This window comes from Bubalus kerabau, chromosome 6 (genome assembly GCF_029407905.1).
Source record: "Bubalus kerabau isolate K-KA32 ecotype Philippines breed swamp buffalo chromosome 6, PCC_UOA_SB_1v2, whole genome shotgun sequence".
In the NCBI taxonomy this organism is placed as follows: domain Eukaryota; kingdom Metazoa; phylum Chordata; class Mammalia; order Artiodactyla; family Bovidae; genus Bubalus; species Bubalus kerabau.
Window position 1 is genome coordinate 93,459,198 of NC_073629.1, and position 15,285 is coordinate 93,474,482.

General features: G+C 55.1%; 1 protein-coding gene across 7 annotated transcripts in view; it reads left to right on the forward strand.

The window, feature by feature from the left end:
• The window catches only part of LRP8 (LDL receptor related protein 8), a 77,216-nt gene that overhangs the window by 40,147 nt on the left and 21,784 nt on the right, over window positions 1-15,285 (forward strand). For 2 of the 7 annotated variants that reach the window (XM_055585834.1, XM_055585837.1), the window contains exons 4-9: window positions 4,048-4,176; window positions 7,782-8,165; window positions 9,084-9,206; window positions 10,003-10,125; window positions 13,244-13,363; window positions 13,439-13,564. In XM_055585834.1, the coding sequence (XP_055441809.1) occupies window positions 4,048-4,176; window positions 7,782-8,165; window positions 9,084-9,206; window positions 10,003-10,125; window positions 13,244-13,363; window positions 13,439-13,564 (1,005 nt within the window). The remainder of the gene's footprint in view (window positions 1-4,047; window positions 4,177-7,781; window positions 8,166-9,083; window positions 9,207-10,002; window positions 10,126-13,243; window positions 13,364-13,438; window positions 13,565-15,285) is intronic. The other 5 variants (XM_055585836.1, XM_055585838.1, XM_055585840.1 and 2 more) reach the window with 3 other exon arrangements.

Here is a 15,285-nt window from a genome sequence, read left to right on the forward strand (position 1 = left end):
CTCCCTGGCAATTCAGGAGACACAAGTGACACAGATCCCTGGGTCAGGAAGATTCTCCTAGAGAAGGAAATGGCTATCCAGTCTGGTATTCTTGCCTGGAGAGTCCCATGGACAGAGGAGCCTGGTGGGTTACAGTCCATGGGGTCTCAAAGAGTTAGACACGACTGAGCACACACACTTGAGGAGATGCTGTGCGTCAACACTCCCCAGAGCAGCTTCCGGGGCTGAGTAGTGAGCGGTCTGACCCAGGATCCCAGAGGGCGAGGTCCGTGTCCTGCCTTGGGAAAGAGCTGCATCACAACAGAGACAGCGAGGTTCCAGGAGAGACAGGGTTGTCATGCCCAGGGTCCAGTACCCCGGGCAGGTCGCTTCCCCTCTCTTGACCTCTGTCTCCTGTCACTCCAGCCAGTGCTCCTCAGTGTGACTTCCAAGGCCTCTTGTGTCCCCCACATTCCAAGAAGGTACCTCGGCTCTTTGAGGGTAGGAGGGCTGGTGTCAGGCACTGCTGAATCCTCAAGAGCCTGTAATTAGAGCTGTCTATTTAGGGACACAGCAAATGTCTTATTAATTATAAAGAAAGGAAGCAGACGGATTGTTTAATCATTGTCCTTGCTGAAAGGTTATGCAATTAACTGTATAAATATTCATTCAAAGTTCAAGCAGCTGCCTGCTGCACTGGGGTATGCAGAACCAGGCCCCCGGAGATGGTACAGATGGGTCAAGGGCCGTTTCAATCACCTGGACTTTTGAGCAGAGAGTTTGGGGTTGGTTCTGGGCCATATGTCATGTATGGATGTGAGAGTTGAACCATAAAAAAGGCTGAATGCTGAAGAATTGATGCTTTGACCTGTGGTCCTGGAGAAGACTCTTGAGAGTCCCTTGGGTTGCGATGAGATCAAACCAGTCAATCAATCCTAAGGGAAATCAACCCTGAATATTCATTGGAAGGACTGATGCTGAAGCTGAAGCTTCAATACTTTGGCCACCTGATGTGAAGAGCTGACTCATTGGAAAAGACCCTGATGCTGGGAAAGATTGAAGGCAGGAGGAGAAGGGGATGACAGAAGATGAGATGGTTGGATGGCATCACTGACTTAATGGACATAAGTTTGAACAAACTCCAAGAGATGGTGAAGGACAGGGAAGCCTGGCATGCTGCAGTCCATGGTGTCATAAAGAGTTGGACACGACTGAGCAACTGAACAACAATGATTGTGCCACTACCCTACCCACAGGAGAGTGAGGGGTTTGATGGAAAGGGCAGGGTTTAGTCAAAGGACTGTAGACTCTGACTCACTGCTGTGCATTTGGGGCCGGTTACTCTGAGCTTTGGTCTGGGTCTCTCTGAGCTTTGGTTTCCTCATCTGTAAAATGGAGTGCTTACCATCAGGACCAGTGTCCTGCTCTGTTCTAGGGGTGCCCCTAGCATCATCTTTGGTGCCTCTGGAGTTTCCACTCACAGCCTGCAGGACCTGCTTATGTAGCAGGGAGAGGGTCAGGATGACATGGGAAAATATCAACTCGGCATAAAGTAGCCTGCCCCACAGTAGGTACTCGGTAACCACAGCTCCCTAACAACTCCCTATGAGCATCTGTTTCCTGAGGCCTGGCGCACAGATGCTGCCTCATCCCTCTGTCCCCTCTGTGTCAGGGGCTTGCAGACACACAGCGCCTCCTCTAACACTTTTCTGGAAGCGGATTTAAAAGACATGAAATCTCCTGTATCTTTTGGATTTGCAGAATGGTAACCCAGGAGTTCTCAAATAGGGTGCCTGAGAATCACCAGGGCAAGCAGGGGTGGGTGGAGTTGCTAAGATGCCTGGGCTCTGCCCTGGAAGCCTGGATTCAGTCTAGTGTGAGCTAGGATCCAAGAACCTGCACCCACCACCCACCAGCCCACCCCTTATCTGGGACATGCTGGTCGCTGCAGCCCCCTCGTGTTCTTCTGGGCCCAGAGCAGGAAGTACTTTCTCAGTTCCTGCAGTGTGTGGGTGATGGAGGTGCTCTGGGCCCCTCCCCTGACTCCCAGGCCCCTCACCACCTGTACCACCTCCCCAAGGAAGCCTGTGTAAAGGGTCTTTGAGTGTCAGTGCTTTCAGGGCTCTGCCCGACAGTATTTGTAAAGGGAAATTTCTGTAAAATGAATCCCATGAATCCTGTATTCCCAACAGGTTGCCTTATATTTATGAAATATATTCCTAGGGATAACTTTGGGGTCCACAGTTGAGAGGTCCAGGGTACTCCTTTCCCATGGTGTAGTAGCATCTTGGGGTCTTGACTCAGACACCTGCCCCCAACTCATCTTGTCTGTGTCCTTCTCTCCATCTCTTGTGGGCTTTCATCCCAGCTATGGAACTAAGAGGTTGGGGAAACTGGTCTGAGATTAGAGAGAAGAACTGAGGGTAAGGTACCAGGAACCCACTGCCTCCAGGGTGCCACGGACTGTTCTCAGCCTCTGGCATGAGACACAGCTGACTGCACCCTCCCCTGGGTCTTCACGACTTTGTGAGTAGGACCCGGCGCTGGGTGCCATGTCTGGTACACAGCAGGATACTCACTGAGGGAATAGATAAGCCGCTACGAGTGGCGAATGATAGTAGGTATCATGAGTGAGCACTGGCTGGGCATTCTAATTGCTTTACAGACTTTAATGTAGTTGTTGTAACAGTCCAGTGGGACTGGGAATAGTATTATGCCCACTTTATGGGCACAGAGATAAGGATTGATGGCCACGGTAGATGGCCAACAAGTGACTGAGCTGAACCCAGGCCACCAAGCTCCAGAGCCCATGCCCTCGACCTTCGTGCTGGAGGCCCCAGAGTAACCTATGCCTTGCTGGAGTACTATGGAAGCGTCTAGCACTGTGCCTGGCACATCCTAGAGACCACTGGGTTCGGCCCGTGTACACCCTGGAAGGCAGGGTGAGGAAGCCAGCACGGAGGTCTGAGATGTCTCTGCCTTGGCTGGGTCTGTCACGTGGGTCGTCCTGGGATGCTCAGGATGGGAGCCATCCCCAGGCTGGATCAGGGTTCTCATTCTTTCTTCCAAATTGAGAATCAGCCCTGGAGCTTCGGGCCCCTGATTGAGTCAGTCTCTGATTGCGGCTGCAGTAATTATAGCTGTGTGGTCCCGCTGGGCCCTGGCACACAGCGACTGCTCTCAGCAGCGGGCTCGGCACATTAACGGGGGAGGCAGGCTTGGAGGGAGCTCTTGGGGCCGTGGCGAGCCCTTCCCATCTGCACGTTCGGATCACAGAGTCACTGATCTGGAAGGCAAACTGAGACCCAAACAGGGCGTATCTTGCCCAAGGGCACACAGCTGGAAATGGCAGAGGAGCATGCAGGGCATGGTGGCTCCATATTGCTGGAGCCTAAAGGAAAGGCTTGGAAGGGTGGGAGGTTAGGCCGGTGAGGCAGATGGAGGGGTTGGCTCAACTGAAGAGGGTCTTGAGGGCCAGGGACCAGGGGGCCATGAGAGGATGTTAGGCAGGGCAGTGACAGGGTCAACTGTAGGATTCAGAAAGTCTTAGGGGTAGGACTTTCCTGGTGGTTCAGTGGTTAAGAATCCACCTTGCAATGCAGGGGACACAGGCTCAAGTCCTGGTCCAGGAAGATTCTCCCTGCTGCAGAGCAACTAAACCCATGTGCTGCAACTATGGAGCCCATGCTGTAGAGCCTGAGAACCACAATGACTGAGCCCTCATGCCACAAATACTGAAGCCCACGCACCCCTAGAGCCCATGCTCCACAGCAAGAAAAGCCACTGCCATGAGAAACTAGCACACCACAACTGGAGAGGAGCTCCTGCTCACCACAACCAGAGAAAGCCCGCACACAGCAACAAAGACCCAGCCCAGCCAAAAACAAATACGTGAATAAAAACGTCTTAGGGGCAGAGGAACTTCTCAGATGAAGAAACTGAGACAGGAAGGCCCTGGTGGATTCCCAGGGCTTCAGGCCATGTGGCTGGAGTCAGGCAGTAGGGCTCACTGGCACCATGCCCTATGTCCCCCTTGGCTAAGCTATGCATTTGTGTCTCTCTCCAAAGCCAAGCAGGTGTGTCCTGCAGAGAAGCTGAGCTGCGGACCCACCAGCCACAAGTGTGTGCCGGCCTCGTGGCGCTGTGATGGGGAGAAGGACTGCGAGAGTGGAGCGGATGAGGCTGGATGTGCCACGTGTGAGTCCAGGGTCTGGTCCCCAGGGTCATGGTCAGGCAGCCTTGGGCAGCAGTGGCCACTTGTGGGGAAGGAGGGCCAGATTCTTCAGGGGGCTTGAGAGGTGGAGAGGAAAGGGGAACGGTCAGGACACTAGTAACGGCCGGGCACTTTGAAGAGACATTCTTTTTCATCCTCACAACCACCTCACGAGCAGCCATTATCATCCCCATTTGTGGGTGAGGAAACTGAGGCTCAGACAAGCGAGGAAAAATGCCCACGGCTAAGTGATGGGACTGAGTGGGATTCAACTTCAGGTCCGGACAGCAAAGTCCATGCGTGTTTTAACCATGCCTGACATCTGCTCATCCATTCCATAAGTCTACACTGATCTCTGAGCAGGGGCAGGAGACCAGAGTGGGGGCCATAGTGAGAGATGGTGGTGGCCTAGGTGAGAACACAGCAGTGTTGGGGGGAAGGGAACAGATTCCTGAGGACTGTTGCTGAAATCTCAGATCTGAGCACCAATGTCACGGGGCAGGAAGACATTCTCAGCAGGCTTCTATAGGGACAGATGGAAGTGGTCGCTGGGGCAGTTCCACATCAGTGGGCTTCAAACACAGGATTATCTCCTTCCCGGGGGCAGGCCAGCAGGGCCTGGACCAGTGGGGAAGGCGGCCTGGCCGGGCATGTCTCATATGCAATGGGCACCTACTGTGTGCCAGGCTCTGGAAGGGACAAGGTGAATCCTATAGGCCTCTCTCTGGGAGCTCATGATGAATGGGGGAGACAGACTGGCTGTTGGAACTGGGCTGTGAGGCTGGGCAGAGATCCGGGCGATCGCTCGGGGGCTTTTGCCAAGGACTTGTCCACCACTGTCTCCCACCCTGCTCACTCTGCCAGCTTCTGTCTTTGTATCTTACCCATCCTTCCTGGCCCGGGGTAAGTGCTGCCTCCTCTGGGGGCTTCTAGGTCACAGCACTCTAAGAATGTAAGTCTCTGGAATTTGGATATCTCTGAAGCTGGAAGCGTCTGGGTATGGGGCAGATCCTGGCTGGGACCAGCAGTTGCAAAGCCCCAGTGGTACACTGCCTCATTTCTGCAGTTGTGATAATTCTGCGGGGCCTCACTGGCCAGTGAGACTCCTCTCCCCTCCATACCTCCTGAAAATCAGATGTTTCTGCAGTCATCAAGGCTATCAGCCACTATTTCCAGGTGTGGGAATAGCTCTAACTATGGCATGTTGTGGGAGAAGGCAATGGCACCCCACTCCAGTACTGTTGCCCAGAAAATCCCATGGATGGAGGAGCCTGGTAGACTGCAGTCCATGGGGTCGCTAAGAGACACGACTGAGCGACTTCACTTTCACTTTCCACTTTCATGCATTGGAGAAGGAAGTGGCAACCCACTCCAGTGTTCTTGCCTGGAGAATCCCATGGACGGAGAAGCTTGGTAGGCTGTAGTCCATGGGGTCGCACAGAGTCGGACACGACTGAAGCGACTTAGCAGCAGCAGCATGGCATGTTGTGGCAGGGCTGTTCCCTGTTAATTATAGAAAATAGTCATGTTCAAAGGTCCTATTGGGCTTCTCTGCTTCAGCTCCCAATCACCAAGGCAAAGGAAAAAGAATTTTCCCTTCTCTCATCCCTCAAAGCTTCTTCCATTCATGAATGCTGGGAGGGGTCCCTGAACACAGGCCTGATGATGTAGATCTTAAAGGTGCTGTCAGCTTCGAAACCTTGGAGCAAGCTCACGATGAAGCAGCTCTTCCTCCTAGAACTCTGATCGTAGTGAGTCCTCCTCCCTGTCCAGACAGGGAGGAGGAGGGCTAATCTAGGCATTAGCTTAATCTTGAGGGGCAGACATCACAGAGTAGGGTGTGCATTTCCTACCAAGGCCCCAGCATCCCAAAAGCCCAGAAGGGGAAAAAATTCATCTGTCAGAAACTTGATAGAGCCATCAGCAACACATGACATGAGCTGCCTACATTGTGAAACTGAAGGCATCCTTCTATTTTATGTTCACTAACAATGAAAAAGGACAGTTTTCCAACAGAAAGTAAAAACAGACTCTTGGCGCCCCCACGTGGAAAGATGGGGTGCTGCCACCACCAAATTACCGGGCTTCCCAGGTGGTGCTAGAGGTGGTGCTTCTGCCAATGAAGAAGACATAAAAGATGAGAGTTTGATCCCTGAATGGGGAAGATCCCCAGAAGGAGGGCATGGCAACCCACTCCAGTATTCTTGCCTGGAGAATCCCATGGACACAGGAGCCTGGGGGGCTACAGTCTGTTGGGTCACAAAGAGTCGAACACGACTGAAGTGACTTAGCATGCCTGCATATGCAGCCTCTGTATCCATGCCTGGCCTGGGGCTCCAGCCTCTTCTTGGCCTCTGTATAAAGAATGAAGGAGGGAGGAAGCCAGGTTGATACTCTAGAAACAGCCTGAACTCCAGGGTGGAAAGAAAACTGGAAAGCCCAGAGGAGTCAGAGTAGGAAGTAAGAGCCCCAAACCTGAGTTCTGGACCCCTTGTCACCACGGACTGACTGTGCGACCCTGGGCATGTTGCTCCTCTCCCTGGGCCTCAGTTTCCCCATCTGTAAACTGGTAGTGGGGCTACTGGTCTCTAAGGCTCTCCCAGCCTCTGAGCTCAGAGCAGCCCACCAGGGAGGGGAAGCCCAGGGCCCGAGGCAGGGCCAGTGACCTGTGCCCATAATGATTGTGAATCCCTAAATTATTCCTCACACCTGGGCTGGTCCAGCCTCCATCTACACCACACGCACTTACTGCAGGGAGCTCTGTGCTGGACCTTCAGGAAAAAGTGGGTCAATCTCAGAGCCCACCCCTTTGCAGTTTGTGGTCATGGGGCAGACAGAGGACACGACACCCAGACACCTGAGCAGACTGTGCAGGGCACCTGGAAGAAGAGTGGAGGTGTGTGGAGACTTCCCGAGCAGGGGAACATGAGTGTGTTATGAAAGAGGTAGAATTTGGACCCTTGAAGGATTTGAACTCATCACTGTGATAAAGACAAGAGGTGGGTGCCCAGCAGATGAAACAGCCTGGGCAAAGGCTGGGAAGTGAGAAAGTATACAAATGGTCTAGTGTGTGATGTGAAGCAGGGTGTGAGTGGAGTGAGGTGATGGGGTGCAGCAGTAGCTCCATGCCAGTGGCCTTGGATGCCAGGCCAAGGGACTTAGAGGGGATAGTGCAAGCAAACCAGGGAGCGGGGAGGGCCCTGAGCTGTGTTTTAAGGAAGTAGGTCGAGGCCTTGTTCCTGGAAGGGTCGGTGTCATGTTACATATCATTTCCTGGGAACATCGGGAGAGGCCTTCAAGACAGGTTACACTCTGCAGCTTTAGAGACTCAGTCCCACCATCCTGCAGGCAGCAGGACAGGAATTCCCGCTCCCAGTGAGGCTAGGGAGGAGAGCCTGCTGCACCGGGTCGTTCAGCATGACCCTAGTTTGACTCCGATTGGAGGCCCCTTTTGCCGTCCACATTTGGGGCCCCCAGCAGGGCTCATTCAGGCCGGTGGGTGAGGATCAGGGCCCCTGGAGCGGGACCGGCGGGCCCGGGGCGCCGGGGATAGGGTCCGGCGGGCCGACCGGGTCTCTGTCCCGCGCAGTGTGCGCCCCGCACGAGTTCCAGTGCAGCAACCGCTCGTGCCTGGCCGCCGTGTTCGTGTGCGACGGCGACGACGACTGCGGCGACGGCAGCGACGAGCGCGGCTGCGCCGACCCGGCCTGCGGGCCCCGCGAGTTCCGCTGCAGCGGCGACAGCGGCGCCTGCATCCCGGAGCGCTGGGTCTGTGACCGCCAGTTCGACTGCGAGGACCGCTCGGACGAGGCGGCCGAGCTGTGCGGCCGCGCGGGCCCCCGGGCCACGCCCGCGCCGGCCACCTGTGCCGCCGCCGCCCAGTTCGCCTGCCGCAGCGGCGAGTGCGTGCACCTGGGCTGGCGCTGCGACGGTGACCGCGACTGCAAGGACAAGTCGGACGAGGCCGACTGCCGTAAGCCCCCGCCCGCCCCCATATCGCCCAGGGCCGCGGGTGCGCCGCCGTCCGCGGAGGGGGCCGCCTCTTCTTGCCCTACCCCGACCCTAGTCTTGGTTTAACGGGGGTGACAGAACTGGGGAAACGTGAAGTGTGTGTGGTCACATGGCTGCTAAGCTGTGGAGCTCAGGGTCTTCACAGGTACCTGTGACCCTCCGGGATGCGCCCCTGCCCCTGTCATACCGCCCACCCCTGCCTTTCCTGGCCCAAGCAGTCACCCACTGGTTCCAATGCCAGAGACCCTGGTACACTAAAGAAGAGCCCCCACCAGACCCTTCCCTACCTCCTGGGCCTGCTCATCCTTCAAGGCTTCTCCCAGATTCCTCTGATGGGTCCTGCTGGGCTGGGTTCCCCTGAGCTCCTGCAGGTTCCTGGCCACCTTGTCTTACAACACATCCACACAATGATCTCCTTTGCCCTTCAGCCCTGCTCTGCACCCTTGAGCTCTTAGAGGAAGGGGAGGCTCTTAGTAATCTGTGCCCCCCACCACTACATCCTGGGCACTGAGGAAGGGTTTGCTGAAAGGGTGGGGTCATTAAGTAATGAGCACTGAGATTCCAAAGAAGTTTACGTGCCTGTTCCAGAGGGGTGGCCCTGGGGAGAGACAGTAGAGAGGGAAACAGGAGACCTGAGTTTTAGTCCTGGCTTTGCGTGCCAGAGTGCTGTGTGACCCTGGGTGAGGCCTTCCCCCTCTCTGAGCTTCAGTCTCCCCATCTTGTGCCTTGGCCAGGTGTCCTCCGAAGACTCCCAAGCTCAGCCACTGGTTCTCTTCTTGCTGGGGGTGGATGTGGAGTGGAGGTGGGGCTGGAGGTGGGGGAGGAGAGCTGTCCCAGCACCTGAGGGCACTGACCCTCTCCGCTTACCCTCCCCTGGCAGCGCTGGGCACCTGCCGTGGAGACGAGTTCCAGTGTGGGGATGGGACTTGTGTGCCTGCCATCAAGCGCTGTAACCAGGAGCAGGACTGTCCAGACGGGAGTGACGAAACTGGCTGCCTGCAGGGTGAGTGTGGTCAGTGGCAAGGGGACAGCACCCCCTGAGCTTTCGCCTTGCTCCCTGGAGAGAGTGGAGTTAGGAGACACCACCCCTTGGTCCTTATGATGCCTCTTCCCCCAGAGTATTACTTGCCCCTAAACCACCCAGACGCCCTCTGTGCGGGTCTGCATGGCACTAGAAGTGGAGCCTTAAGGACTTTGTAAAAGCTGAAAGAGGCCTGGGGGAAGGGATGTGAAGGCACTGCAGGAGATACAGCCCCCACCCTTTGTCTACATCTGCACCCACAAGCAGCGTCACTAACTGGTTCCTGGACCGGGCAGAGGCAGAGTCCTGCTCCCCAGGGAGCCCCCTTAATTCTCAGGTGGCTCTCTGTCATCACCCTGCAGGAGTAGGGACCCTGAACCCTTGGTCATCTGGAGAAATGGATCAAGGATTGGGTGGTGAGGTCGCCTCCCCAGTTTAGGACCCCTGGAGCATAGGCCCCCTCAGGAGATGGTCCCTGCAGCCCCCAGGGTGTCTGTAGAGGGGCTGCATTTCCCTCCAAAGTCCCTAATGCTGGTAGTTCAGATGTAGACCCCCACACCCTGCCCACCTCCATGATCCTGGTTATCCCTGAGGTCCTGTCCTTCTATGAACAGAGCTCCCACCAACCCTGTATTCAGCTGTCAATCCTGGGCCACTATCTGGAGGCCGGTGGGGGCTGAGTCTGGAGCTCTCCTCAACTCCCATGGGCCCAGCCCACCCCAACCCTCCCTACCTAAGGTCTCACAGGTGCTGTCCACTCTCTTGTCCGGCCCGACAGAGTCAACATGTGAGGGTCCCCGCAGATTTCAGTGTAAGAGTGGCGAGTGCGTGGACGGCAGGAAAGTGTGTGATGCTCAGAGGGACTGCCGGGACTGGTCGGATGAGCCTCTGAAAGAGTGTGGTACAGTACCTGTCTCTGTCCGGCTGCTGGACTAACCCCCGCCCCGTCACACCCTCTCCTGGCCCTCAGACCACAGCCCTCACCCACCCCTCTGCACATGTGCTGTTCTGACCCTCTCTCTGGACCCGTGTGCTGTCCTGTGGTCTCAGAAGGGGCTCTTTGCCTTTGGGGCCTCTTGTTCTGTGTTTCTGCAAATCTAAGGGCCTTTCCTTTCCGAATGCTCAGAAATTCTGCTTCCTCTCATAAACACAGCCTCTCTTCAGTTGTTTCAGATTCAGACCTCTGAGTGTGTGCTCACTCGGGAACTTTCTCTCTTTCTCATTGTTTCTGCCCTGCTGTCCTAGCCAGGGCCCTGGCCTCTGAGGCCTTCCAGCCCCCCAGCAGGGGACCCTGCAGTGTTAGAGGCGGGGAACAGCCAGCAGGTGGCCAGACGAGGCCCAGATGAAGGTCACTGGGCTCAGGCCAGGCCTGGGTAAGGATAGGGCAGACCCAACAGCAGAGGGTGGCACCATCCTGTGCCCTGAGGAACTTTCTGGGAGACCAGACTCACAGGCTGGACACAAGCAAGGAATACAAGGAGGCAGCTGCCCTGACGGCCAGAGCTGTCAGGCCAGGTTCCAAGCTAAAAGGAGCAGGAGAGTCTGGACTGCAGGTGGGCGGACATCCCCAAGAGCTTGTGGGAGACCCAGGGTGGGCTCTAGGAAGATTCATTTCTGAGGTCAGCGGCTTGGACAGAGAACCCCTGAGCGGACAAAGCCTAGGCCAGACCCTCCCTCCCCTGCCTTCCTGGCAGGCCCGTTTCCACCCAGCACCTCCTGGGCCTTCAGAGCAGATCATTCCCTTGAGCTTCCTGAAACAAAACACTTTTGCCCCTTTTGAAAATTAAGAAGTTGATTTCAGGAAGGAAGAGAAGCTGGGAGAAGGTCACTCGGCCTTCGTCTGAGCTTGCGGGTGACAGACTCCCCCCAGGCTCTGCCCTGAAAAGTCCCAGAAGAAGGAAGTTATGGAAAAGAGGATAGGGCGGCAGGAACATCGGAGCCTAGGCGCCCTACCGGAGACTACTAACCTGCTGAACTCTCTTCTCTCTTGTCTTTTGCATGACACTCCAAAGAGACGTATGTACGCATGTGTTTGTGTCTCTGTGCTGGTGAGAGACCAGTGTCTGTATCCATGACTCCTTCTCGGAGGAAGGCAAGGGAGTTGCATCGTGTGTCTCTGTGTGGCTGCCATGTCTGTGTGAATGTGCCTGCGCATGTGAGCTGGTGTGTGAGCATGTAGGTGTGTGCATGCAGGTGGGCGCTAGTGCTGGGGATCCTTCTGTGGGGACCCCAAATGCTCCTCAGGCCTCTCTGGACCACTTTCCCTCCCTCCCCCCACTGCAGGCCCCAGCAGACTCACCTCCAGGGTAGATCAAACTGGGAAGGCCCAGACTCCCCTCTTCTGCCTCCATGCTGGCTCTCCAGGGCTGAGGGACCCTCTACCTGTTCTCTGACCCTGACTCGCCTCAACCCTGGAGGACTCTGCGCCTTGTCTTTTGTGGAAGCCTAAGTCACGTGGCACTCTCCCCATCCCCCATCAGAGCCATCTGGCACCTCCCGCTCCACCCAGCGCTCAGTAAATACAGTGGTTGAACTGCCGCTCCTGCAGAAGGAGGGGGAGGAAGTGAGTGATGGTGACTGAGGCCATGAGTGAGCAGGTGAACAAGTGAATGGATGGCGCTGAGGGCGTAGTATGCAGTGTGCTATGGGAGAGGTCAGGGAGGGCTGGGAATGACGGGAAGATCCCGGAGGTGGTGCCCTCCAGAGACCACCCCAGAGCTACTGTGGCTCAGCCCACCCCGAGGGGCTGGGGCTTCCAGTGTTGGGCCTGGCCGAGTCACCCCTAGCCCACCAGTCATGGGGTTGCCATGGTCTTGTTCTTTCAGTTCTGCCAACATCCCAGAGAAACAGGAGGCGGCCCAGGGGTAAAGGGGAACATTCCCCCAGCATGGCTCAGGCTGGAGGGTGGGGGGGCACCCACAGCTATGCATGGCCTGGGGTGGGAAGCTCAGACCGGCTGTGTGCATGGCCCTGGCTGGCTCGGCACAGCTCTGCTTGGCTTGGCTGGAGTGGCGGGGCAGGGGTCTAATGGGCAGAGGGTGGCACGGCACCTTCCCCTGGCTTGAAGAGTTAACCTTCTGTGATTCTAAAGCCCAGAAGATGCTGTGAGAACTTGGTGAGCCTTGGTCCTGGCCTCTCTGACCTCCACTGGGACCCTGCCAGACGTGGTGAGGGAGTGGAGGATGGGGGAACCAGATCCCTTCACCCCTTGCAGCAGTCGGTAATCTTGGGACCAGACTTGTGACCAAGTGTAGGAATAGGGACAGGTGCTGAGAGGAGAGGAGAGGGGGGAAGTCCACCATAGTTCACAGTGGGAGAGAACTGACTTAGCAACAGTGCCATGGAGATAGAGGCCTGGCAGTCTTAAATAACCACAGGCTCAGTACAGGGCAGCCCTTGTAGTAGTTCAGACCCCTCTGGGTGGCAGACTAGCTCTGGGCCCCATCCAGAGAGGGACATGGACAGAAAGAGTGCATCCAAAGAAAGACACCTGAAAGCCAGGGGACCAGGAATCAGTGCTTTAAGGAAATTCTGAGGGAGCCATTGGACTCTGGCCAACCCTGCATGGCACCAGCTGCCTCGGGGGGAAGTGGGCTTCCCGAGACTGGAGGTGGTTAAGCAAGGGCATTTCACAGGGGATTCTTAAGGTACTTGAGGGTTGGACATGGCACATGCTTACTGAGGTCATGAGGAAGGAGACGTAAGAAACGTGTTTGTGAAAGGAAAGACCTTAGGCAGCCTGGCTGCCTCCAGGCTGGTGATGGACAGAGTCCTGGCCTGGGAGGCAAAGGACCCGAGTTCTGGTTCCACCCTGTCCTGTCTGTGTGTCTGGCCTTAAGCAAGGACCCTCTCTGAGCCTCCTCTTGCCCAGTCACCTGGCTGACGAGGCTGTGGCTCGATGAGGCTCTGGGGGAGGCTGAGGCTGCCCTGAATCTCTGCTTCAACTCCAGGCCCATCCATGTCCCGCCCCCACCCCAGTCTCAATTCCTGGACCCTCAGGAGCCCATGTCCCTCTCTAGGCCTGAACGAGTGTCTGCACAACAATGGCGGCTGTTCCCACATCTGCACTGACCTTAAGATTGGCTTTGAGTGCACGTGCCCTGCAGGCTACCAGCTCCTGGACCAGAAGACCTGTGGCGGTGAGCACCCCCACCCCAGCCCCTCAAGCAGAGGCAGCTCCTCCTGCTGGTTCTGACCTCTGCTCCTCCCCACAGACATCGATGAGTGCGAGGACCCAGATGCCTGCAGCCAGATCTGTGTCAATTACAAGGGCTACTTTAAATGCGAGTGCCACCCTGGCTACGAGATGGACACACTGACCAAGAACTGCAAGGCCGTTGGTCAGTATGGACACTACGAGGTGGGGGCAGGGGAGCAGCTATGAGCAAGTCCAGGAAGCAGCGTGCTTAATGCGAGCAGTGGGTGTGCACACATACCCCCTCACACACTCAGATAGGAACTTGCAATATATAGCACACACACAGTGCAACCGTGCACACAACACTGACCCTGCACAGCGCCACCCAGAGACTGCACTCACATGACAGATATAAGCTGGACCATGCTGGCCACACGGCATAGGCAACCCACGCAAAGAGCAGGCCGTGTGCAGACCTGACATTGATCATCAGGTCAGCCGATGGAATTCACTTTATTCATTTGTTTACACTGAACACCTAACATTGTTGTAGGCACTAGAGACTCAACAGTAAGCAAAACAGATTCAAATCTCTGTCCTTACAGGATTTACACTCTAGTGGGTGAGACAGGAAATCAAAAAACTAAATAAAATTCAGTGCATGGCAGACAGTGATCAGGGTTCAGGAGAAATAGAAAGTAGAGAAGTCCAAGGGGGCAGTGGCTTACGATTTTAAATAAGAGTGGTCAGGAAAGCCCTCACTGAGAAGGTGACATTTGCGTAAAGACCTGAAGGAGGAGAAGGAGTGAGCCATGCATGACCTGCAGGAACCAAAAATAGCAGCATGCCTGCTGTGTTGAGATAACGAAGAGGAAGCCAGTGCAGCTGGAGCAAAGAGAGTAGGAGGAGATGAAGCCCACAAGGTGACTTGGGGCAGATCATAAGGGCCTTCTTGACTATTATAAGGGCTGACTGACACCATCAGTCAGGGGGAAGGAAGCTTTGGGGTTCAGAGTAAAGGGACAGGTTGCCTTCCGTTTTAACCAGCCCCCTCTAGCGGCTGTGTTGAGAATAGACTGTCGGGCAGGGGAGGAAGCTGGGTAACTGCTGCAGAGGTCTTTGCAGTCTGGGAGAGAGGCGATGGTGGATTAAACCAGGGTGTTGCATGGAGATAATGAAAAATAGACAATGTGAATATATTTTCAAGGTCAGGATTTATTTTGAAGCAACAGGATTTTCTTATGAATTGAATGTAGGATGTGAAACTGAAAAACGGAGTCAAAGATGACCATGAGGTTTTTAACCAAACAAAAAAATGGGATTGCTATTTAAGGCATTGGGAAGGATGGTAAAAGCAGGTTTGGGAGAATATTGGATTAATTTGGACATGTTAAATTTAACAAGACTGTTTAGACATCTCAGTGGAAGTATTGTGTAGGCTGTTGGATATATGAACCTGGAATTCAGATGCACAAATACCCACTCTGTAGGCTATAACAATACAGCAGCTACAATAATTGACATAGAGCCGGCAAACCCGAAACACTTAGCACCCAAACTGTCCAATGTGCAGAATATACATTAGCACATCACATGTAGCTTGCTACCAGTTCCTTCCCCACCTAGGACAGGTGTGACGTGTAACAGAGACTGTATACTTGCAGTGGAGACAACACACAATGGCCCATGTAAATACAGCCCCCACATATCAATATCTAAAGTGCAGCTCCACAAAAACTCCAGTCGTAAACAAACAGGGCACCTGTCACAGTCACAACTCTCAGTAAAAATCAGTTCAAAATACCCTTTAACTCAGCTCCTGCCCTCAGGAAGATAAGGTGTCTTTGCTCTCATTTCCAGGCAAGGAAATCCCTTGTGGCTCAGCTGGTAAAGAATCCGCCTGCAATGCGGGAGACCTGGGTT